The sequence below is a fragment of the Alexandromys fortis genome, unplaced genomic scaffold (assembly GCF_014885135.2).
Source record: "Alexandromys fortis isolate MF-2015 unplaced genomic scaffold, M_Fortis_MF-2015_v1.1 scaffold_367, whole genome shotgun sequence".
Taxonomy (NCBI): domain Eukaryota; kingdom Metazoa; phylum Chordata; class Mammalia; order Rodentia; family Cricetidae; genus Alexandromys; species Alexandromys fortis.
In genome coordinates this window covers 465200-487040 of record NW_026068258.1, presented here as the reverse complement: position 1 = coordinate 487040, position 21841 = coordinate 465200, and the positions used below count along the sequence as shown (strand labels likewise).

The 21841-nt window shown below is 46.0% G+C and overlaps 1 protein-coding gene and 1 non-coding gene across 2 annotated transcripts; one reads left to right on the top strand and one right to left on the bottom strand.

Moving 5' to 3' along the window:
* Nucleotides 1–5569: 5569 nt before the first annotated feature.
* On the bottom strand, nt 5570–5674 carry LOC126494353 (small nucleolar RNA U13). Its single transcript, XR_007589979.1, has one exon. It is a non-coding gene; the product is annotated as a small nucleolar RNA U13 (small nucleolar RNA).
* Nucleotides 5675–14515: 8841 nt separating this feature from the next.
* Nucleotides 14516–21580, top strand: LOC126494324 (ly6/PLAUR domain-containing protein 8-like). Its single transcript, XM_050131599.1, has 5 exons — nt 14516–14570; nt 14919–15044; nt 16800–16949; nt 18206–18340; nt 21280–21580. The coding sequence occupies exons 1-5, from the start codon at nt 14516–14518 to the stop codon at nt 21561–21563; spliced, it is 750 nt and encodes a 249-aa protein (XP_049987556.1). The 3' UTR covers nt 21564–21580.
* The last annotated feature ends 261 nt before the right edge of the window (nt 21581–21841 follow it).

The window sequence follows — 21841 nt, the reverse complement described above, 5'->3', positions numbered from 1 at the left end:
TTTACTGACTGAGCCACCTTAAAGATTTATTTTTATTTTAAGTGTATGTTTTGAATGCGTGTATGCATGTATACCATGTGCGTGTCTGGAGGGCAGAAGAGGGTGTCGGATGCAGCTGTTGTGAGCCACCCAAGATGGATACTGGGAACCAAAGCCAGATGCTCTGCAAGTGTAGCAAGTGCTGTAAATTCCTGAGTTATCTCTCCAGGTCCTCCCTGAGCCATCTTGCTGGTCCTAATCTGTGCCTCTTGATTGGTGTGTTTAATTTATTTATCCATACATCGCTCTGGAAACAGGTGGTATGCACATAGAAGAAGGGAGTGTCTTGTTTGCACTTCTCTGGAATTCAGTTTCTGCAGTGTGAGAAGTGCTACATCTTGCCAGTCCACGACTAGGTTGGATCTAGGAAAGTGACAGCCATCTTGGCTGTGCTTGCCTGGAGTCAGGCTTCTAGCATGCAGAGAGTGAGAAGGAGCCAGGGTGGGGTGGGGGCAGAGTGGGGGTGGGAAAAAGGGGGGTGGACTTAGGGCTGCAGGCACTGCTGCTCTTACAATGTTTTGTCAGACCTCCTTGAATAAATATCTTTTGAAACAATTAATTGATTTATTGTGTATGTGTGTGTGCTCGTGTGAATGCATATGTCCTATCTGCATGCAGGAGCCTGTGGTGGCCAGAAGAGGGGTCAGATCCCCTTGGAACTGAAGTTAAGGGTGCTGGGAACTGAATCCCAGTCCTCTGCAAGAGCAATATGTACTCTTAATCACTGAGCCATCTCTCCAGCCCTGAATTAATACTTGTTCACTACAGAATTTTGCTTGACTGGTTGTCAAGACGGTTTTCAGCAGTTTGCTTGTTCTGCAGGGGGTCTGTGCATTGATTCCTAAGGCTGCTGCTTCAGAAAGGGAAACCACCTTCTAAAATATTGGCTTCATTTGGAAATTAAATGTTCAGTGTTATTTTACTATACTGGGCTGCATAAGGTGTGTTAGTCCCAATTATCTAAAGGAACAGAACTGATAGAATGAATACATATATTTTAAAAGGGGATTTATTAGATTGGCTACATGATGTGGCCCAGGTAGCCCAATAATGGCTGTCTCGTGGTGGAGAGACTGAGAGCTGGCAATTGATCGGTTCACGAGGCTGGATGTCTCCACATTCCTGGTGTGACACTGAAGCTGGAGGATTCCCAGAGAGCTGCTGGGCTTCAGTCCACTTTGGAGCTGAAGAGAATGCTTCTAATACTGGTGGAGGAATGCAGCAGCAACAGGGTAGATGAACTTGTCAGCAAGAGTGAGGACAAGCAGGCAACAAGCAAAACTTCCATGTCTCTTAATCTGGGCTGCGCAAGAAATCCTGATTTAGTGTGGGTCTTTTTGCTTGAAATAATCTGATCAAGAAAATCCTCCATGGGAGAGCTCAGAGGGTTGAATTTTAGTTGATTCCAGATCCAGTCAAGCTGACAACCATGATTAGTCCACACACAGGCCGTTTTCACAGAAGTGAATGAAGTGCTTTGAGCATACGACACACTTGGCATTGCCTCCCTCTCTCGCTTCTCTCCCCTCTCCTTAGTCCTGCTCTCTTCCCTAGACATCTCCTTTCCACTTGGGTGTGAAGTGCACACACATGGTTTTATGTATCTATGTAAAATCTGGGATCCACAAATGAGGTAATATATGTGACACTCATCTTACTGAGACAGATTTAATTCAATCAGTATGGAAATCAGTATAGAGGGTCTTCAAATGACTGAAAGCAGATGTATGTGACCCATCTACAGCCCTGCTGCGTATGCACTCTATGGACCCCGAGTCAACGTCACAGGTACACACACATCAGTGTTTCCTGCAGCTCTATCCACAACAGCTTTGTTACAGAACCAACCTCGGTGTCCAGAGCAGAGGAGCAGAGGAGTGGATAGAGAAGATGTGGCTTAGACACACAAGGGAAGCTTTTCCAGCCATAAGGAAAAATGAAGTTATGTTGTTTGTAGGAAAACAGACACAACTGGAGATGATCAAATTGAATATTATCTATCTATCTATCTATCTATCTATCTATCTATCTATCTATCTATCTATCCATCCATCCATCCATCCATCCATCCATCCATCCATCCATCTATCTATCTATCTATCTATCTATCTATCTATCTATCTATCTATCTATCTATCTATCTAATCTATCATCTATCCATCTATTATCATCTATCTATCTATCTATCTATCTATCTATCTATCTATCTATCTATCTATCTATCTATCTAACCTTTGTTCTTTCTCTGTGAATATTTCAAGAACCTTTAAACTCACTAAACAACTCTGAAAGGCTTTAAATGCTGGTGTGATGCATGGATGGTCTACACAAAGCCAGTATCCAAATTCAGTGGCCATTTTTTTGGATCTAAAGAGAGATGCATGAAAGATTGAAATGTCAAAGGAGCTGCTCACTGTGTTGGAATCAAGTACCTAAAACCAGACAAATAAAACCAGCAGCATCAATGGTCATCACCCTCAGAGAGGCTGGAGGCACTGTCTTGCTCTGAGATAGACCAGACTGTGCACCTGTCTCTATGTGGTACCCATGTGGCTCCCATCCTGGGTGGCATGGGAGTGGTGTGTGTTGGGGAGGACTCAGAGCCATCCTTCTTTCTCCTCATCCTCTGTCTCTCCTCACTCATGTCCAGCTTTCTTGCCTCCATTTCGTCCTACGATGCCTTCATTCTTCTCTCCCTTCTTCTCACTTCTTCAGGAACCCATATGCCACCCCAAGGAACCCAGAACTCCATCTCTCACTCCCTTTTGGAGTCTCCTATACATTGGCCCCGGGGTATGGCCAGTTGCCAGTGCAGTCTGTCATCTGTTCTCTGTCCTCTGTCTGTGGCTTCTGAGTCTGGAGGGTGGAGAGGTGAGTTAGAGGACAGCTGGATGCAGGCCAGTCTCCTTGGCAGTGGGGAGTTCCTCACCTGGAAAGACTGCTCTCGCCACACCATGAAAGGACGTTAGACTCCTGGGCCTGGCTCACATGTCCCATTGGTTAGGTTTAGTGGAGTCTATGACTAATTGATTAGTTTCCAATCCACTTCGTAAATAAGGGGTGATGAGACACTACATGTTTTCTCTCAGGTAGATACATTTTTTTACTTTATTTTTTTCTGTCCCTCTTTATTACTGCCAATTGGCACATAATAACTATACATATTTATTGGTACAAATTGAGATTTTGCTGTTGTATATAAAGTGTAACAATGAAAGGAAGACAATTATTATGCCTATCAACTCAAACACTTATTACTTATTTAATTTTGTTATTTAACTTATGTGCTTGTGTGTATCTGTCTGCCATGTGTGTGGTACTCTCAGTGGTCAGATGCCCCAGAGATGGAGTTACAAGTGCTTGTGAGTTATCATGCCACTGCTGGGACCCGAACCCAGGTCTTCTGGAAGAACAGCAAGTGCTCTTAACCACTGAAGCTGTCTCTTCAGCTCTGATAATTTCTTTGTTTTGGGAGCCTTTAAAGACCATTTGTTTAGCTATTTTGAGATACACAGCAGTCATGAACTCCAGTATTCCCAAATGCCAGCCTGCTCCAGAACTCATCCTGTACCTCACGGGAGCTTTGTAGCTACAAACTGATCTTCCTAGTCTCACCTCCTTCATCCCCCTTCTAGCCTCAGTAACCCATATTCTACTCTGTATTTATTTCCTTTTTCCCCAAAATAGCCAATATTTATTTATTCATTTCCAACATAATATTTTTATTGATTATTTGGGAGCTTTACACAATGCACCCTGATCACACACGCTTCCCAGTCCTCCCAGGTCCACCCTCCCACCATTTGCCCTCCCCTCAAAAAGAAAAAAAAATTGCCAAGGCCAATTTGTATTGCCTGTTGCCATATACTCATTGGGGTACAGACAAATTCCCAGTGGCCAGCCCTTAAAGATGACTGAGTCCTCCACGCTCCCTCTCACCAGAAGCCATCCACTGTGAAGAGCCACACTTCAGTGTCCCTATCATGATTTTCAAGGACTCTTTTCAGTGGCTTCCCATCTAGACTCTTCCTTTATGGGGGTGGAGATCGTCACAGATGTCCTCAAGGTCTCTCATTCTCAACTATGAGCCTGCAGCCATTGATACCACTGTAAAAGAAGCTTCTTTGTCCACAACAGCCAGCAGCAGCAAAGACTGTGGACTTCCACATGGTTTCCAATAGTGGCACAGACCATGGACATTCACGGCTGCAGCATGGACCATAGACCTCAGCATATCTTCAGTGGCAGCACAGATTATGGATATCAACATGGTCTCCAGTGGCAGCCCTGGTCGCGGATATTAACATGATCTCCAGTGGCAGCTCTGGTCATGGACATTAGCATGGACTCCTGTGGTAGGCCTGGTCATGGACATCAACATGGTCTCCAGTGGCAGCCCTGGTCATGGATATCACCATGGACTCCTGTGGAAGCCCTGATCATGAACATCAACATAGTCTCATGTGGCAGCCATTATCTTGGACCTCAACATGGTCCCTTATGGCAGCATAGATCATGGACATTAGCATGGCCTTCTGTGGCAGCCCTCATCATGGACATCAGAATGGTCTCCAGTGACAGCCCTGGTCACGGATATCAACACAGTCTCTAGTGGCAGCCCTGGTCATGGACACCAGCATGGCCTTGGGCTACTCTGTATTTCTATGAAACCAATGTGGTAAGCTTCCATGCATGAATGAGAACATGAAGTGCTTCTTCTATTTAATACAGTGCCCTTTATTTAGGTTGCCATAAATGTCAGAATTTTATTCTTTTTCATGACTGACTATCATCCCATTGTATATATACATTACTTTTTCCTAACCCATCCATCCAGGAATGGCCACTGTTGGGGACCTGAATACTGACTGGGCAGTGCTGCAATGAGTATGGGTGACCTGGCATTTTGTTCCCTTGGCAGCTGTACCCAGGGGCAAGACAGTTGGGTTACATGGTGGTTTTATTTCCTGTTTTCTGGAGCCTCCACTAACTACACTAATACATTAATGTGTGAGTTTTCCATTCTCCTCATGGGCAGCATTTGCTATTTGTTTATTGATTATTTATCTGTTTCGCTATTTGTTTATTGGTTGTTTATATGTTTTGTTATTTGTCATCAGCATTTGTTGTCTTTCCACCCCATGACAACTGGGCTGAGAAGATGTCTCATTGCGGTTTTGATGTGCATTTCCTCGGTTAGTCATCAGGATGGTGGTTTATTTTAAACACGTCATGGCTGTTTATACAGCCTTTTTATGAAATGTGTGCTCAGGTCATTGGTCTGGTTTTGGCTGGACTGCTTTTTCAGCTGTTGAATATCTGAGTCCCCGTGTATTCTGGACCCCACTTCTTTCTCAGAGAGGACAAAGTGCACATCTTTCCCATTGTGTAAGCTGTCTTCTCATTCTCTGTTTTCTTTGCTGAGCAGACACGTTTCAGTTTGAAATAATTCCATTAGTCAATTTTTTCTTTTACCTTTTGTCTTTGTTTTCTTCTTTTACTTTTATTTATTTATTTTCCTTTTTTTCTACATCAGACTGGTATCGTTCCAATGTGATAACAAGGTTTGTGGGAGATACATGCCACTCAATGGTGTCAGCATTCAAGCACCGTGCTTATGAACCCAAGGAAGGATCCCACTTGTCAATTTTTTTGCTTTTGTTTCCTGTGCTTTTGAAGTTTGTTATTCATTGCCTTAGGTAGGTTGTTTCCTGTGTTTCATTCTTGGGACCCACATGACAGAGGGAGAGAACTGACAGTTGTCCTCTGACCTACACCCCCTCACCCCCCCACACGATAAACAGATGCAGTAAGAAGCTGCTTTTGCCTGCATCCTGAAGCTGCCATTGGTAGTTCTGAGTTGAGTGGAGACAACTGTATGAATATCCAGTTTTCCTATCACTACTTATTGAAGAGACCATCTTTCCTCCAACACACATTTTGGCAGTTGTATTGAAAAGCAGTTGTCAGGGCAAGACACACGGATGATTTCTAAGTTTCCAGATATGCTCTATTGACTTATGTGCTGACGTTCATGCTAGTGGTGTTTCGGTTTTTATAGCTTTGCCCTATGTTTAAAAATCAAATGCTCTCATTCTTCCAGACTTTGTTTCAACCCAGGACTGATTTGGCTATATGGAGTCTGTTATGCCTTTGTATGAATGTTAGTATTATCTTCTCTTCCTCTGAGAAGAGTTATTGGTATTTTGATGGGCATTGCATTTTGCATTGAATCTGGACTTGTTTTGAATAATGGCATTTTACCAAGATCAGTCCCTCCAATTCAGGATCACCTATTCCGTGTGCTTTCTTCTAGTTTCTTTCGTTGGTGTTTCATAATTCTATTATAGGGTCTGGATTAGTTACTTTCTTCACTATTGTGACCAAATACCTGACAAAAGCAACAGAGGAAGAAAAGGGTTCCGTTTTGGGCTCACTGTTCGAGGGTACAGTCCATTATAATGGGGCAGTCATGTTGGCAGGAGCTTGAAATGTCTCAGAAGAAAATTTATCATAGGACTGTATGTAAGACATGAAGCTTCTAGAAAGAAATATAGGGGGTCTCCTTCAAGCATCAACAGGGGTGGTTAGGAAGCCGATGAGAGAGAGAGACAAAGAGAGAGAGACAGAGACACACAGAGAGACACACACAGAGATTCTGAACTTCAGTTTATTCTCCCCTGTTTTCACTGTAAGACTCCAGCCCCTGCAATGGTGCCACCCAATTAAGGGTTGACTTTCCCAACTTAATTAAACCAATCTATAAACACCCTCACTGACATTCCTAGAGGTCAGCCTATTAGGTGGTTCTAGAACCTATAAAGTTGACAGCCAGTATCAACCACCACAGAGTTCTTTCTTTAAACACTTCCTAAACTTATCCTAAGTATCTTATTGTTTTTTTTTTGTTTTTGGTGAGAGTATGAATGTAACTTCTTAATTTTTCCCCTGTGTATGTTTATTATTATGTTTATTATTGGTGTGTAAAGATGCTAATTCTGCCACACACCATTTTATGGAGAAGGAAATCGTAACCTTGGAAGGAACATTGACTCACTGACCATAAATTGCTTTATCATGTTACAAGCAGCTCAGGTACTCTTTGCCCATAACCTAAGCTGCTTATGAGGAAAACGAACACAGGATATGAAAATGAGCTTAGGAGAAGGGTGTGAGCACAGTCCTGTAGATTCTCCATAAATTAGTTTCTTTTGTGAACTGGTAATTCTGTAGTAAACTTGGTTCAGTTCCCCAAGCAAACTACTCTGTTCCAAAGCTGACGAGACTTTTGGGGCCATCTTGCCTTTCTAATTCCCAATCTAGTTTCATCTCAGTTCTCGGAAGGGTCTTCTTTGCTGGAATTCTGTGTCTGTGGAGTCAGCCCTGTTACTTCCTGTGTTCACTCCATTTTGATTCTACGACAACAGTGTAACTTGCATTGACTTGTACATGTCTGTCTGCTTGTAGCTGTTTTCATTAGGTTTCTAAAAAGCTAGGGCAGGCAGGGGATTGATTTGTCTTCTTCAGCTTTCTTCTCTTAGTACCTTGTTGAGTAAGTGAGTAAGTTTAAAACCTGGTGGTGAGGGCATGTGGGAAAAGAAATGAAGGCCAAGGTTAGAGAAAGGGCAACGAGTGAGGGGGGTACCACCTTGAAAATGCACTTTTATTTATGTGCATGTCTGTGTCTGGGTGGGTGTGTGGCATCTGTGTGCAGGTGCCTGAAGAGGTCAGAGGAGGCTGTCACATCCCCTGGGGCTGGAGGTGGCTCTGAGCTAACCTGACATGGGTCTGGGTCTGATCTGGGTCTTCTGAAAGAACAGCGAGCCCTTATAATAGCTGAGCCATCAGTCCAGTCTTGTTCCCAGGTTTTGTAGAACTGATTATACTGAAAGTGTCCTGCGATGGTTAGCTGATTTGCTCCTGGACACACGCTCCCCAGAAAGGGCCTCGTGGGTGGGTTTGCCCTCGTCATGGACAGCACTGTGAAAATTTCCTGAGCCAGCCTTCCAGTCTTCTGTGCATTGTGCAAAGACCATCGTATATTTCCCTCTTAATCTTTTGTTCGTTTGTTTTGCTTTTGATACTGCTTTGTTCTATTTGAAGGGTTGGTGCAAAGTACAAAACCCAGGCGAGCACTTTGGCACAGCTTACAGAAACGATAGAGATATCTCCCAAATCTCTTGATCTTTACAGCCAGTCGGTATTGCAGCTTCCGTTTTTCTCCCTGGTGAAGAACCAGAGATTCAAATGGTGTGTAAATTTCTAAGCTCGCTTGACTTCTAGATGACAAAGTGCACTCTGCGGCTGGGCTTCACCCTGATCGCTATGCCGTGTGGCCTTGTGTGTCCCTCTAGGCTGAGGGTCTCTGGTGTGATCTTGTGACTACAGAGCTGGCCATTGCTCCTGTGGCCCCTATGACCCGTATGTATATATGTATACCAAATCTTTCCCCAGTGAGCTCTTTCTTTTAAAATAAAGATTTATTTATTTATTTATTTATTTATTTATTTATTTATTTATTTATTTATTTTGAGACAGGGTTTCTCAAAAACAGCCTTGGCTGTTCTGGAACTCACTCTTTAGACCAGACTGGCTTCGGCCTCAAACTCACAGATCTGACTACCTCTGCCTCCTGAATGCTGGAATTAAAGGTGTGAGCCATGCCACCTGGCTTAAAAATATTTTTTTATGTGGGCAAGTGTTAATGTATCACATGCATGCAATGTGCTTAGAGGTCAGAGAACAGCCCCGGATTCGCCAGGACTGAAGTTACAGATGGTTGTGAGCCACCTTGAGGGTGCTGGGAACTGAACTGGGGTCCTCTGAAAGAGCAGCCAGTGCTCTTAACCCCTGAGCATTTCCCCATGTTTCTGTTCTCTCCTTCAATTCTTAGAATAGCTTAGGAAGTGAGCGATGATGTTTTTCTCATTTGGAAGACATGAGCAGAAGACCGTTTATCTCAAAGAGGAACAAGGACCATGGACGAAGCTTATGTTTCAGGACATGACTGGGTCTTCTGTGAAGTGATTGGGGGTAGGAAGATTGAGGGCAGTGATTTTGATGAATTTTTAGCCTGTTCTAATATTGCAACTTTAGGAATAAGGTAACCAGAGAGCGTTCCCAGAAGAAAGAGAGAACAGGTGGGGCACTGGTGATCATTCATGACGGACTCCTCTGCTGAACTCTTGTCTTGCTCCAGCCTGTCTTCCTTGATTACTCTGCACATTTACTACAATGGGACTCTTTGGGGAACTCACATCCATGCTGGAGGCTGAGAAAAACCCTGGGAAGAAACCACTTTCCATAGTTGCGTCAGATTTACATACTGGTATGACTTTCTGGGACTCAGCTAAGCTTTCCTCAGTAGAACCTGGTATAAAAATGGCTGACTTCCTCCTCTTTCTCAGAAATGATGGAACCAGCGAGTCTGAGTCACTCTCAGGGATTCTCAGCTCAAATCCCAGCACTTGGGAGACAGAGGCAGGTGAATCTCTGTGAATTCCAGGCCAGCCTGGACTACAGAGTGAGTTCCAGGATAGCTAGGACTGTTACAGAGAGAAATCCTGTCTTGAAAAACCAAACCAGACCAAAGGAAAAAAAAAGAGTGATTGCTGGGACTGGCTTTTCCCGGGCTAATTGCTGGGACCAGCTTCTCCTGGGCTGATCGCTGGGATTGGTTTTCCCTGGGCCCTTGGGCTTCTTAGTTAGCCGAGGGTCTACTTTAGGAAAAGTGACTTCTCCTATCATCTGGTGACTGATGACAGAGATGTTCACCTAGAGTCTTAGTAAATGGAGTTAGTGTTTCTGACCCTCTGGGTAGAGAGGCTCAATACCACCTGAGCTATGTTGGGATGCGAGGAAAACGTCTTATGACTGGAGGTCAAGAGGAGTGACATCTTTGGGCTTCAGTTTCCTTGCCTGCCAAAGGAAATATGATACCCATTTGTACTATTCAGGACATCAAGGGCACTAAACCCAGGACTGTGAGGGGTGGTCATACAGAGCTGCCCATCCAAACCCAGGGCTTGTTGTTGCCGTCAGTGTTGGCCCCGATGAGGGAGCTTGATGAAGATCATCTGTGTAACCCCAAAGGCTCAACACCCCTCCCACATTCCCGATAGACGGTCTTGGAAAGCATGGTGGAGTGACAAGAAGCTTTCGGGAGCAAATGGCCGGCAGCTGTTTTATTAGGGCAATTCTTGGGATTTCACACAGGGAGCTTGGATGGGAGCAAGGTTAATAAGTAACTTAGGTGACATAAGGGGCAAAGTCTGGATTCAGCCCACGTCTTTTGGGTTGCTTTTGTCTCTCTGGCCTGGGTATCTGGGCCTCTTGAGGAGACTTCGCTTTGGTTCGTGCAGTTTTCCCGTGCCCATCTTCATTCTAACACTGGATGGGGCTTCCCTGGGCTGTCAAACAAATCCACAGGATCTTCAAGTCCTCCATGTGCAGCTGGGGCAGCTAACGCTTGGGTCTCCTCATCCCCGTTCATTCTCCTGTATCCACCACCCCATCCTGCCCCATGCTAGTTGATTTTGTTGCACTAGTGGGTGTGTAGAGGGAAACAACAGTAGTCTGTGAGACAGGGGACTGCTCTCCTTCAGGGACCCCCCCCCCCCAATCAAATAGCCTGAGGGAGGATGGGCCAGAGAGAATAAGAACTGGCCAGAGTCTCTGCTGAGAAACCCGACTCAGGCTGTGCCATCTCTACTAGATGATTCTGATGTTTCTACTTAAAATTCAGTCTTGTACCTCCATTTGGTTGACGAATCGACCCTGATTTTTTTTTGCCTATTTTGCATGTTCACCATATTTATTTGTTCAGTCTTCCTTTCTAGAGAACCCTTCAGGAGAGTAAAGGCCACAGGCACTCCCAAATGCGTAGAGCCAGCTTGACATATGGAGGGTGCTTCAGGAGTGTCTAGGGAAGTGTGTGTGTGTGTGTGTGTGTGTGTGTGTGTGTGTACATTGTGTTGGTAGGACAACAGAAAGATGAGGCGAGCCACAGTATCACATGAGGGGGTGGGAGGGTGTCTCAGTGAACCTGACCTGGGCTCTAGTCAATGCTGGCTGTCCAGATGGATCACAGGAACCTGCCCTGGCTGTCAGAGAAGGCAGTAATCCCTGTTGTTGTCCTGACCCGTGTGTAGCCTACTGTGGGCAGCTTTCCCTTCATGGCCCACCCATCATCCCATGCAGCTGCACAGTGGGTTTAGCTTTGTCTTGGCTGGAAGACTCCAAAACTTAACCAGGTGAAGTCATTTGCCAGAGAAACTTGAGCCTCTTTCCTGAGTGGTGTGGCCCTCCTGTGATCTGTCTGGCTCTGCCCAGTGACCTGCCCATGGGCAAGCCTCTAACATTTTTCTTCTGTAGTTGGGGTCCTCATCTATAAATGGGGATTTTGCCAGAACCGGGAGTGGTCTGTTTTACCAAGCTGCTATTCTGGAATGCTATTCCCAGGCCATGGAAGTGATTGTACTATGGGGGACACTGGAAGGTGCCAGGATCACTCTGTGTCCCCTCATACTCTGTGGGAAAGGCAGTTGCTTCCAATTCTTGTAGGTCTCAGAGGGAGCACCACCTACATAGGGGCCAAGGGTTAAGTATCCTGATCGCTATGGTTGGGCAGGGCACCATCTAACAACCCTATGCTGGGGCCTGGATAACAAAGAGGCCCCTCCCTAGAAGGCAACTGGGCTTGTAGGGCATACAGCCACCTGTTATATAAAAGCTCTCCCCACACCTGCTCCATCACAGTGCCAGGATCCACCTTTCTAGGGACAGTGTCCCTGACTGGACCCAGAAGGTGAGTGGACTCCGAGGCTGGAGCCTGATGCTGGGAGAAGCTGGAGAAGCTGAATCCTGGGGCGGGCGTGGCTTTGAGGGCATTCAGGCTTGCTCTGGGTAGTGTTCAGGGTGTTCTCGAGGTTCTTTTCTGCCAGTGCTGCCCACTGCTGCCCTGTTCTCAGGTTGGGGAGGCTGGAGTAGAGGTTGGGGCTGTGGGTGTGTTTGCTTGGCATTTTGTTGTCCTTGTGGCACGGTGTCTCTGAGCTCCTGCTTCCCTGGCAGATGTGATCAATGCTGCAGCATGCTGTCAGTGCGCTGGAAGATTTACTAATAGATTGTTGCAAGGCAGGGAAGGGACTGGAGATGCAGCTCAGTTGGGAGAGTGCTTGTCTAAGAAGCAGGAAGTTCTGGGTTCGATCCCTAGGGCTTCATTATGTGGGTATGGTGGCACAGGTCTGTCATCCCAGCACTCAGGAGGCAGAGGCAGGAGGATTAGAAGTTAAAGATCATCCTTGATCATGTAGCCAGTTTGAGCCTAGCCTGGGCTATACGAGACCTTGTTCTTCTGGCAAAAGGAAGCGATTAACAGGTCTCATGTCCTACACAGGATTGTCTCTGCCTCTCTGCTGTCTGCTAGCCAGGTCCTCACTTCTCTGGGTTTGAAATAAGACTCACCATCAAGCTGGTGGGAGCTGGGTGATTTGTGCAGTCAATGCCCTTCTGTGATTGCTTTACCCCCAAGTTTTGTCTCCCTTCCCCTCCTCCTGCACAGTGACAATGCTCTAGAGGTCTTTCCCCAGCAGCTGGGGTTCCAGGCCTGGAGGGCTGTCTTGGTATACGGAGGAACATGTAGCTGAGTGCAGAGCCGTGTGTCACGTACTCCACATAAGACATACTCGATTTGCCCTCTGGGTTTCTAAACCGTGTGTGGTCACTGGGAATGCATACAGGTTTTTGTCTCTTGGCTGGGCTAGCTTCCCTTATTTTTTACTAGTCCCTTGTCAGTCAGCCAGAAGGCTATGCTGCTGTGCGTGCTGTGTGGTGAGATGTGTGTTTGATCTGCAGTACAGGACAGAGCAGGAAGAGGGGTATCCTGAGACAAGGTCAGCTTTGCTTCAGTCTGTGACAGCTGTCATGGGGCAGTCAAGCTTCAGAGCGGGCCCACTGGTGAGCCTGGCTGCTTCTGCTTCTGCCAGAGGTTGCATGTCTGTGGGATGGAGACACCAGCCTGTCGTCAGGCAGAACTATTCACTGGGGCTCCACGGGAGACAAGTGTTCTGTCTGCCATGGTTAGTGGCAGCTGCTCAGTACATGTGACCGTTGACATCTGAACAGTGAGCGGTTCCTGTGCCAAGGGACAGGTGCGTCGTTACCTACCTCGAATGAGTTAACCTAAGGAGCCACATTGGCTATGGCTGACATTTATAGGGTAATAAGATTATTATCAAGGAGAGTTCCGTGCAAATGTTTGCTTTCCCCGCTGCATTGNTATCAAGGAGAGTTCCGTGCAAATGTTTGCTTTCCCCGCTGCATTGCTACTCAGACAAAGAGAAATTCCTTGAGCTGTGATTTAGGATCATAACAAATGCGACAAAAACCTAGCAAGCCCCGAAGATCTAATTCAGATGACTGGCAGGTAAGGAAGGCCAAGTACTAAGAAATTGATGCTACATTAATCTAACTCAGGAGCTTCAATGCGTTCAGGCCCTGGCTTCTGAGGTGTGCCACATGAGTTGGATGCAGAATGGAGTGGGTGTCTGAACTGTATCCCAGCTCTGACACCCCCAGCAGTAAGAGCTTGGTTCTGAGAGCATCACTTCTCTTCTAGGGCTCAGTCTTGTCCAAGTGCTAAGAAATTACTCAGATTAGTGTATGTACAGGGCTTGGAACAGAACAAGGGCTATCTGCATAGGTGGTGGCCTCAAAGCCCCTGAGCATCAAAGTGAGTGCAGGAGACCCCTGCAGGGAGAAGAGACAGTGTACTCTGGAGGGGTGGGAGGACACAGATCCTGTGGCAGGGGAGACAAGGGGACTCCAAAACCCTAGGGAGGTGAGGAGGACTCAAACCCAGGGCCACTGTTTTTATCTGGGACCCTGTTTTTATTTGGGATCTCAGATATACCACAAACGCCTGGTCATTAGCTGTGGTTCTAGAGTGAGATGCTGGAACCTTTAGGAGGGTGGCCTGGGAGGAGGAAGTTAGCTCATTGAGTGAGACCCTGGAACAGGCTCCTCTTTCCTGGTCACTCCCTGGCTGCATTTGGTGACCAGACCTCCTTTGATATGAACTTCCACAAAGGCCCGCATGATGGGACAAAATGACTGACACCTCTGAAGCCATGAATCTTATAAATTGGTTATGAATCAGGGATTTTGTCATAGTGACAGAAATCTGACAGATATGTAACTCGGCCCCAGCAGACCTGGAAATTGCTCTGTCTGCCCATTTGCAGCTGAAACATTTGCCTTGCGTCAGGACAGGATGGATGAGAGCCACAGTTCTGTGTACCCGTGCAGGACTGAGCTTTCTGCCCCAGAAACAAGGACAGACCCCGTACTAAGCTTGTTTCAGTGTCTTTCAAACACTTTTGATGGTAGGCATTCCTCCAAGATCCTGGACTGTCCTCTTTTGTCTTTCCAGGTTTGAGTCTCCGTGGCCCCACCCTTGGGAGAAGCCAGCCCCGCCATCATGAAAGGCATTCTCATTGCTGGTGTCTTTGCGGCGTTTGCCATCACAGTTATAGGTGAGAGAAGCCCCCTTCTGGATAAAGTCTTCTTTCCCACCACATCAGAGCATCCTTGCTCTTGGCATCCTGGTACATACTACCAGACCTGTTGTGTTGTGTGAGACCCATGTGTTTACTCTGACTTTAGAGAGACCACTCTGCTGGTGGTCAGGGTTGGTTCTTCCTGTTGATGACTGGTGAACAATAGGAAGAAATTAGTGGGCATTGCTCTATCTCATAGGATCAGTTTGGGGGATCTTCAGAGGACAGTTGGGTATCTCATCTGTATCTTTCTTCCTGTGGTGGGTGTGGTGCTCTGGGAATGTCTACTGGTTGTTGACTTCTGTGAATACTTTCTCTACTCAGACTCCCTGGATTGTAGGCAGTGTACCACAAACGATGACATTAAGAGCTGCAAGGATGAAGCCTCTTCATGTGGTGAAAGTACAGATTTTGTGAGTTGTGTGGAGTCCTTGGTCAATTCCACTCTAGGTGAGTGGGGTTGCCTCTGTCTCTGGGACTTGTGGGATGTGGGAGCTAAAGAAGGTGAGCACAAGGAAGTACATCTGGGTTGGGGCTGTGCTGTGCTTGTGCAGTGAGACTAGTGGGTGGTGAAGGCAACTCCCTACTGCCTGAGGTGAGCAGGGCTGCATGTTAATTCAGGCACAGAATCAAACAAGCAAATAAACCCTGTGGTGTATTGGAAATCAATCCCACTGATCAAAACTTCACCGTCGATACATTTTTTTTTTTGGTAGATGTAGACAGCAAGAGCAACTCAGAGCTAAATAAGAAGCAAGTATCTTGCCTGGGATATTTTTTTTCAGCCATCCCTTCTCTCAATCTCCTGGTGCCTTTCTCTTCTAGATCAAATATATTTTCCTTGGTGAGCCCCTCCCCAGGCAGTCTACGGATGGGAACCTTTTGAGGCACTTAGAGTCCTTCCATGCACAAAAGAGAGAAGGACAACAAACTGACATCTTAACCTTGGCTTTGGTCAACAAGGGGGCTCAGGAGATGGTCAATCAATAAAGTACTTGCTCCACAAACAGGAGGACCTGAGCTTGTCTCTTGGCCTCTATGCAAAAAGGATAGTCAGGATAATGCATGCCTGTAGTCGCAGTGGGGAGCAGCCAAGACAAGGTGATTCCTGGAGCTTGCCATCTAAAACTGGTGGGGTCCAGATCAGCTCAAGAGCCTTCACCAAAAAATAAATCAGAGAGTTATTCAGAAAGTCAGTGATGATCTCTGCCTTTTGAATGCTGGGATTACAATTATACACCAACATGGCCAGCTAACTTTACTTAATGGTTTTTGGTTGTTTTTCTGTGGTAATGGACATTAAATTCAGGGCTTTGCATATGTCAGACAAACAATCTACCACAGAGCTACACATCCAGTCCCTTAATTTATTTTGACCAATCTATATTTAATGTAACAGCCATATATAGCTGATGTCTCTGTACCGGGTAGCTCTGTCTGGGTTCTCATGCAGTTTCTAGGAAGGAGCTGTAGGTGGTAATGTGATGTATCATATACCAAATCCCAATGTGTCTATTTTGTTATATTTTGAGATGCTAAGACAAATTAGTGGCCTGGGAGGGCTGTATATGTGTTAGACTAAACCACCATTTTCTGGTGTTCCTCCTGCCTACCATTTGTACCCAAACTTTTGACATCATGATACAACATTGTCACCCACGAAGTTCATGTTCAAGTACTAAGAGAGTGTGGTTAACAAAAAAAATTGTGAAAACTTTTAATAACGTATTAATTAACTTTACAACTTTGTGCTGGATCTCATTTACATCTCTCCTGGTTGCACGTGACCACATGAGGCTCACAAGACTCAGATTAGCTAATGGTAGAGTTTAATTCATCTCTGCTAATCTGATGAAGGAAACAGTTCTCTAATGGGGAAGGGTTATCTCTTTGTTTCCCCCCACCTCCTTGAGACAAGTTATTATTATGTATCTCTGGCTGACCTGGAATTCACTGTGTAGACCAGGCTGGTCTCAAACTCACAGATATCTGTCTGCCTCTGTGTTCCAAGTGGTGGGGTTATAGCGTGCACCACTATGCCCTACTGGGTTCTTCTTGTTTTGAGAAACTTTCTCCAGTCTCTCCCAAGCTGTGCTGAACAGAGGTTCAAGTCAACTGCCCCCTGTATGAAGTACTGTCTCCTCAGGAATCTGTTCTCACTGGAGTGTCTTCAGATGCTAACAGTCTGTGTTTACCTTGATGTAGGAGGGTCTCAGCCTTTGTACCAGGAAAGGTCCTGCTCGGCAAGTAATTGCGAGACCATAATTCAAGCAGACTTCACGGTGCGTTTGCCTGATGCTCAACAATATCATTTTGTAAGCCAGTGCTGCCAAGGAGAGGCATGCAAGGACACAGGTTTGTACCAGGCCCAGCAGCCTGTCCTGTGTCACACCTTCATGCTCCACCCTTGATTTTCTGACCGCTTTGCTTGGCTGGTGATGGATGTCTCAAGTTCAGGCACTTTAGCACACAGGTGGATGACATCGATATTTGACTTATCGCAATCACAAAAGAAACACAGGAGGTACTCAGCCAGCACAAATACCATGCTTTCTCCTTCTTCAGTGAAGATGCGGATCTCATTTGTGTGGCAAGTGAAGCAAGTGCTCATTAGTCATTCTTAAACTTTGTGATATCAGGGCCTCAACCACCAGTTTCTTTAGACAGTATCTCCTTACTAGAGCAGTCTAGGCTCACTTCAAAGTTGCTACAGAGCCAAGGATGACCTTCACCCAGTCCTCCTGCCTCTGTCTCCTGAGTACTGGGATTGTAGGTGTGTGCCACCACACCTGACAACATTCTAAGTTTCAGTAACAAGAGAAATTCCACAAGTCTTTTGTTTATATGGTCTCTTCCTGTTGACATTTACCAGGTTAGAAATTTTTTAAAAATATTTTCTATGGTTTATTTAACTTTATTTTATGTGCATTGGTGTAAAGGTGTCAGATCCCCTGCAACTGGATCTTCAGACAGTTGTGAGCTGTCATGTGGGTGCTGAGAATTGAACCCTGGTCCTCTGGTAGAGCTTAACTACTGAGCCATCCCTCCAGCCCAATAAATTAATTTTTATTGCTACTTGATAATTGTAATTTTGCTGCTAAGTGGTGTCTCAGTTCCTAAGACCATTGGAAATACGTTGAGAACTGCTGATTGAGAAGACAAAAAAAATGTGGGCAGTGATGGTGAAGTTCATTCTCATAAGCACAGACAGAAGCAGGGCTGGTTTTCAATGTGATTTTTTTTCTCTCCATCACAATATGAAAATGGACCTTATTCATCTGCTCAGGACAAGTCTTAACACCAGTCAGATACCTGTTGGCTAATGCTTCAAACAGCTGCTGGCACTGACGTTGGCTATAGCTTGGATTCTTTCCTTTCTTGCTCATGTCAACCCCAGAGCACTGTGGACCACCGTTCTTGCAGACTGGCTGCCCCATAAGGGTGGGCCTCAGGGGTTGTGCATAGGAAATCTTTGGACAAAACATGTGTCTTTAGGGATAGATCTGAGGTACCCGGTTGCAGACTCTTCATCAGCTTCTCTGCCTGCCTGTCTGCTCCTTCCCAGGACAGTGTGATAACACGATTCTAAGTAATGACTTTCCTTTACCCAGACCCTGGACCACGGAATCTCACCAACACCCAGTGCTCTTCTTGCTATAGCACTAACCAAGGAGCCTGCAACGAGACAACCCAACAGTGTTTTGAAGGAGAGCAATGTGTCCACATCATTGTTCAGCATGGAAGTGGTAAGTCTGGGGCTTCAATTCCTTAAAAGGGCTGGGGCTGAAACGCATCAAGTCCTGTGCTAAGAAGGGCAGAAGGACTGGAGAGGGTGGAAGCAGTCTGGGGTTCAGCTCAGAATGCCTTTCAGCTAGAGACTGCCAGGAAGCCTTCTGTTGGTTGTCACTTCTGCTCTTAAGTCCAGGCTGCTTCTGGTTACCTTTCTCCTGCCCTCCTGTGGTCACATTCCAGATTCACTTACCTGACTGCATGACCCTCCGGTACTTATTTTGGTACTAGGCTGCCATTGCTCAGTAAGAGTGGATAGGTGTGACTTATTTGTTTTTATATCTCTATATATGTTTCTCCTACATATTGAGAGGTGTTGGCTTGGGGCAGCTAGGGTCATCTGGTTATTTCTCTTTTCCTACCAATGTAACTTAATAGTGGCCACCATTTTGCCAGAGTATCCACCATGCCTAACAACAGCTTGCAGTGCACATTTGTATCTTGCTAAAGGAACATCCTGGGGGTCACTACTGCCCTGTAGCTCTTGTTAGGCTGGGAGCCTAGGTCCCAGTCCCTGGCATCTATCTTAGCCACCTGGTCTGGACTTCAGCACGCCACTCCCCAGGGTACTTAAGTGATCCCCCAAAAGAAGAACACGTAGTCCCCCTTTCTTCCTCCCGGGGGTCGCATTCCTGCGGCTTCCCGGTTTCCCTCCTCGGGGCCACCCGAGAGCGCAGATCTTCCATTAAACCTGGATATTTCTTAATTCGGTTTGTTTTGATTTGGCTTGATTGGGAATTTTTGCGTCGTCAGAGAGCTTGCTTAGGAAATATTCCTAACATTTTGGAGGTCCCACCGAGACCCCCTAACAGGGTTTAAGGCCTGTACCTAAATACAAATGTCAAGTTTTGTTGTCAAATTCAAAGCCTACCTATAACTATGGAGTTTCCAGTAGATCCAAGCCTCTATAGATTTTCTTATTCCAGAATGTCTGTTCTCTCCCTTTTACTTTCTCTGTGTCTCTGTGTATCTCTATCTCTTTCTTCTTCATCCCCTGGAGCCTCAAACATGCAAAACATACATTGTAACTCTGAGTTAAACCACAGCAAAAGGTCACTTTCCTTGAAATGGTTGAGGTGCCCATACTGCCCTGGTTTTTAATTTAAAGTTCTGTCTAAAGGCAGCAGAAGACCTCTGTTCATCTCATGCCTGTGTTTCCTGATGCTGTCGTCTCTCTGATGCTGAAAACCAGGCAGGCCACAAATGGATCTTTCCTTGCTTGTTTTGTCCAACATCATTTTGTTTCTTTTTCTCTTTTCTTTTCTTTTCTTTTTTTTTTTTTTTTTGAGACAGGGTTTCTCGTTTCTCTGTAGCTTTGGAGCCTGTCCTGGAACTGGAACTAGCTCCTGTAGACCAGGCTGGCCTCGAACTCACAAAGATCCATCTGCCTCTGCCTCCCAAGTGCTGGCACCACCACCTGGCTTCAATGTCACTTTTAAATTTCTATCAAGATGTGCCTAGCACTGCACTTCCTGACTCAGGTTAGCTCGACTCTCAGCACTGATACCTGGGATGAAACAACAGCAAACTTTATTTGCTGGGGTTTGGAGGTCTCTTTCACACATTGTGCTCTGACAGAACCAAGTCCCTTCATACTCTTGAGTCCCTTCAGGCCTCTAGGAGCTCCCTGTCTCCCAGGGATGCTTGAGTTGCTGCTGACAGACCCATAGGTGCACAACCACTTAGAAGTAGCTGCTATTATAACAATATCGTTGAAAGCGCTGGAAACCCTTTTTTTTTAATCATTTTTTTTTTTATTTTACAAACCAACCACAGTTTCCCCTCTCTCCTCTCCTCCAGTTCCCTCATCTCACCTCCCTTCTACCCATCCCCCATCTACTTTTCTGTTTCCATTCAGAAGGGGTAAGGCCTCCCATGGGAATCAACAAAGCACAGCAAATCAAGTTGAGGACCAAGCTCCTCCCCGCTGCATTAAGGTTGAACAAGACATCCCACCATAGGGAATAGGTTCCAAAGAGCCTGCTCATGCATCAGGGCCAGGTCCTGGTCCTACTGCTGGGAACCCACAAAAGACCAAGCTGCACAACTGTCATCCAGGTGCAAAGGGCCTAGGTTGGTGAAAGAAATGCTAGAATGGGCTGGAGCCCAGGGTGCCTACTGATTCATTTCCTTATGAAAGAAGAGTTGAAAGAAAGAACTACCCCTGAGCCTGTTACCCAGGCTTGCCTTTTTTCCCTCCCCCCTCATCTTCCTCTTCTCTTTCCTTCTTTTTCTATTCCCTCCCCTCTGTGTTTTTCCTGATTGAGTCTTGCCATGTAGTTGAGGCTAGCCTTGAACTCATGATCTTCCTGCTGCAGTCTCCCAAGCACTGGGCTTGCAGATGTGCACTACCATGCCCCGTTTGTTCTTGGCCTTTTCATCTGTCAACTCCACAAAAACACAAGATATGGGGCATCCAAGATCCAGCTCCTATTCTTTCTTTAAGCCTAGGTTTGCAACCCACCTCTCACAGTCTCAGTTGCTTTTGAGGTTGGGCAAGGAGGGGTCTGCCCCCTGACCTTCATAGTTCTTGTACTGTTACTGTCTGGTGTTTTTTTAAAAAATATTTATTATGTATACAATATTCTGTCTGCATGTATGCCTGAGGGCCAGAAGAGCACACCTGACCTCATTACAGACGGTTGTGAGCCACCATGTAGTTGTTGGGAATTGAACTCAGAACCTTTGAAAGAGCAGGCAATGCTCTTAACTGCTGAGCCATCTTTCTAGCCTTGTCTGGTATTCTTAACTCTGGACTTCTTTGAATGTGACTGATAGAAGAGGGGCTGCTGCATGCTGCTCAACTGCTTGCAGATAAACACTTGCATGGGCTGGGGCTTGGGCGGTAGGGTTGTATAGAGTTATAGAGTTCTAACTGTCTCATTTGTATCTTCAGGCGAGGAGTCTGTTACAGAAGAGCTGAAAGGCTGTTCTGATATCAGTGATGCTACTTGCAAAGCCCTGGATTCTGAGAGCGCAAAAATTGGAGAATTCACTTTCCAGAAAGTTAACTGCACAAAAGCGACCATAATCCCAGAAGTCACCACCACCACGACCCCAACCACAGTCACCACGACCCCTAGCACAGTCACCACGACCCCTAGTACCAGCACAACCATCAAAGCTTCCTTCATCTCCTCTGTCTTTGGCAGCCTCCTTCTTCTGAAGCTGCTATTCTGAGGTCCCTGGGCTCTGCCCCACCCAGTGTCCCNAACACCCAGTGCCCTTCTTGCTATGGCAATAACACAGAACCATGCAATGAGACAACCCAACAGTGTTCTGAAGGAGAGCAATGTGTCCACATCATTATCCAGTATGGAAAAGGTAAGTCTGGGGTTTCAATTTCTTAACAGGGCTGGAGCTGGAACATGTCAGGATTCAAGTGCTGAGTAAGAAGGGCAGAAGGGAGGGTGGAAGCAGAGTGGGGTTCAGCTCAGGATGTCCTTCTAGAGACTGCC

Excerpts from the sequence above, each read along its gene's own strand:
- LOC126494324 (XM_050131599.1), top strand. The coding sequence starts at position 14,516 with ATGAAAGGCATTCTCATTGCTGGTGTCTTTGCGGCGTTTGCCATCACA. Across the intron at positions 14,571-14,918 it reads GTTTGCCATCACAGTTATAG|ACTCCCTGGATTGTAGGCAG; the intron begins GTGAGAGAAGCC and ends TTCTCTACTCAG. Across the intron at positions 18,341-21,279 it reads CATTGTTCAGCATGGAAGTG|GCGAGGAGTCTGTTACAGAA; the intron begins GTAAGTCTGGGG and ends TTGTATCTTCAG.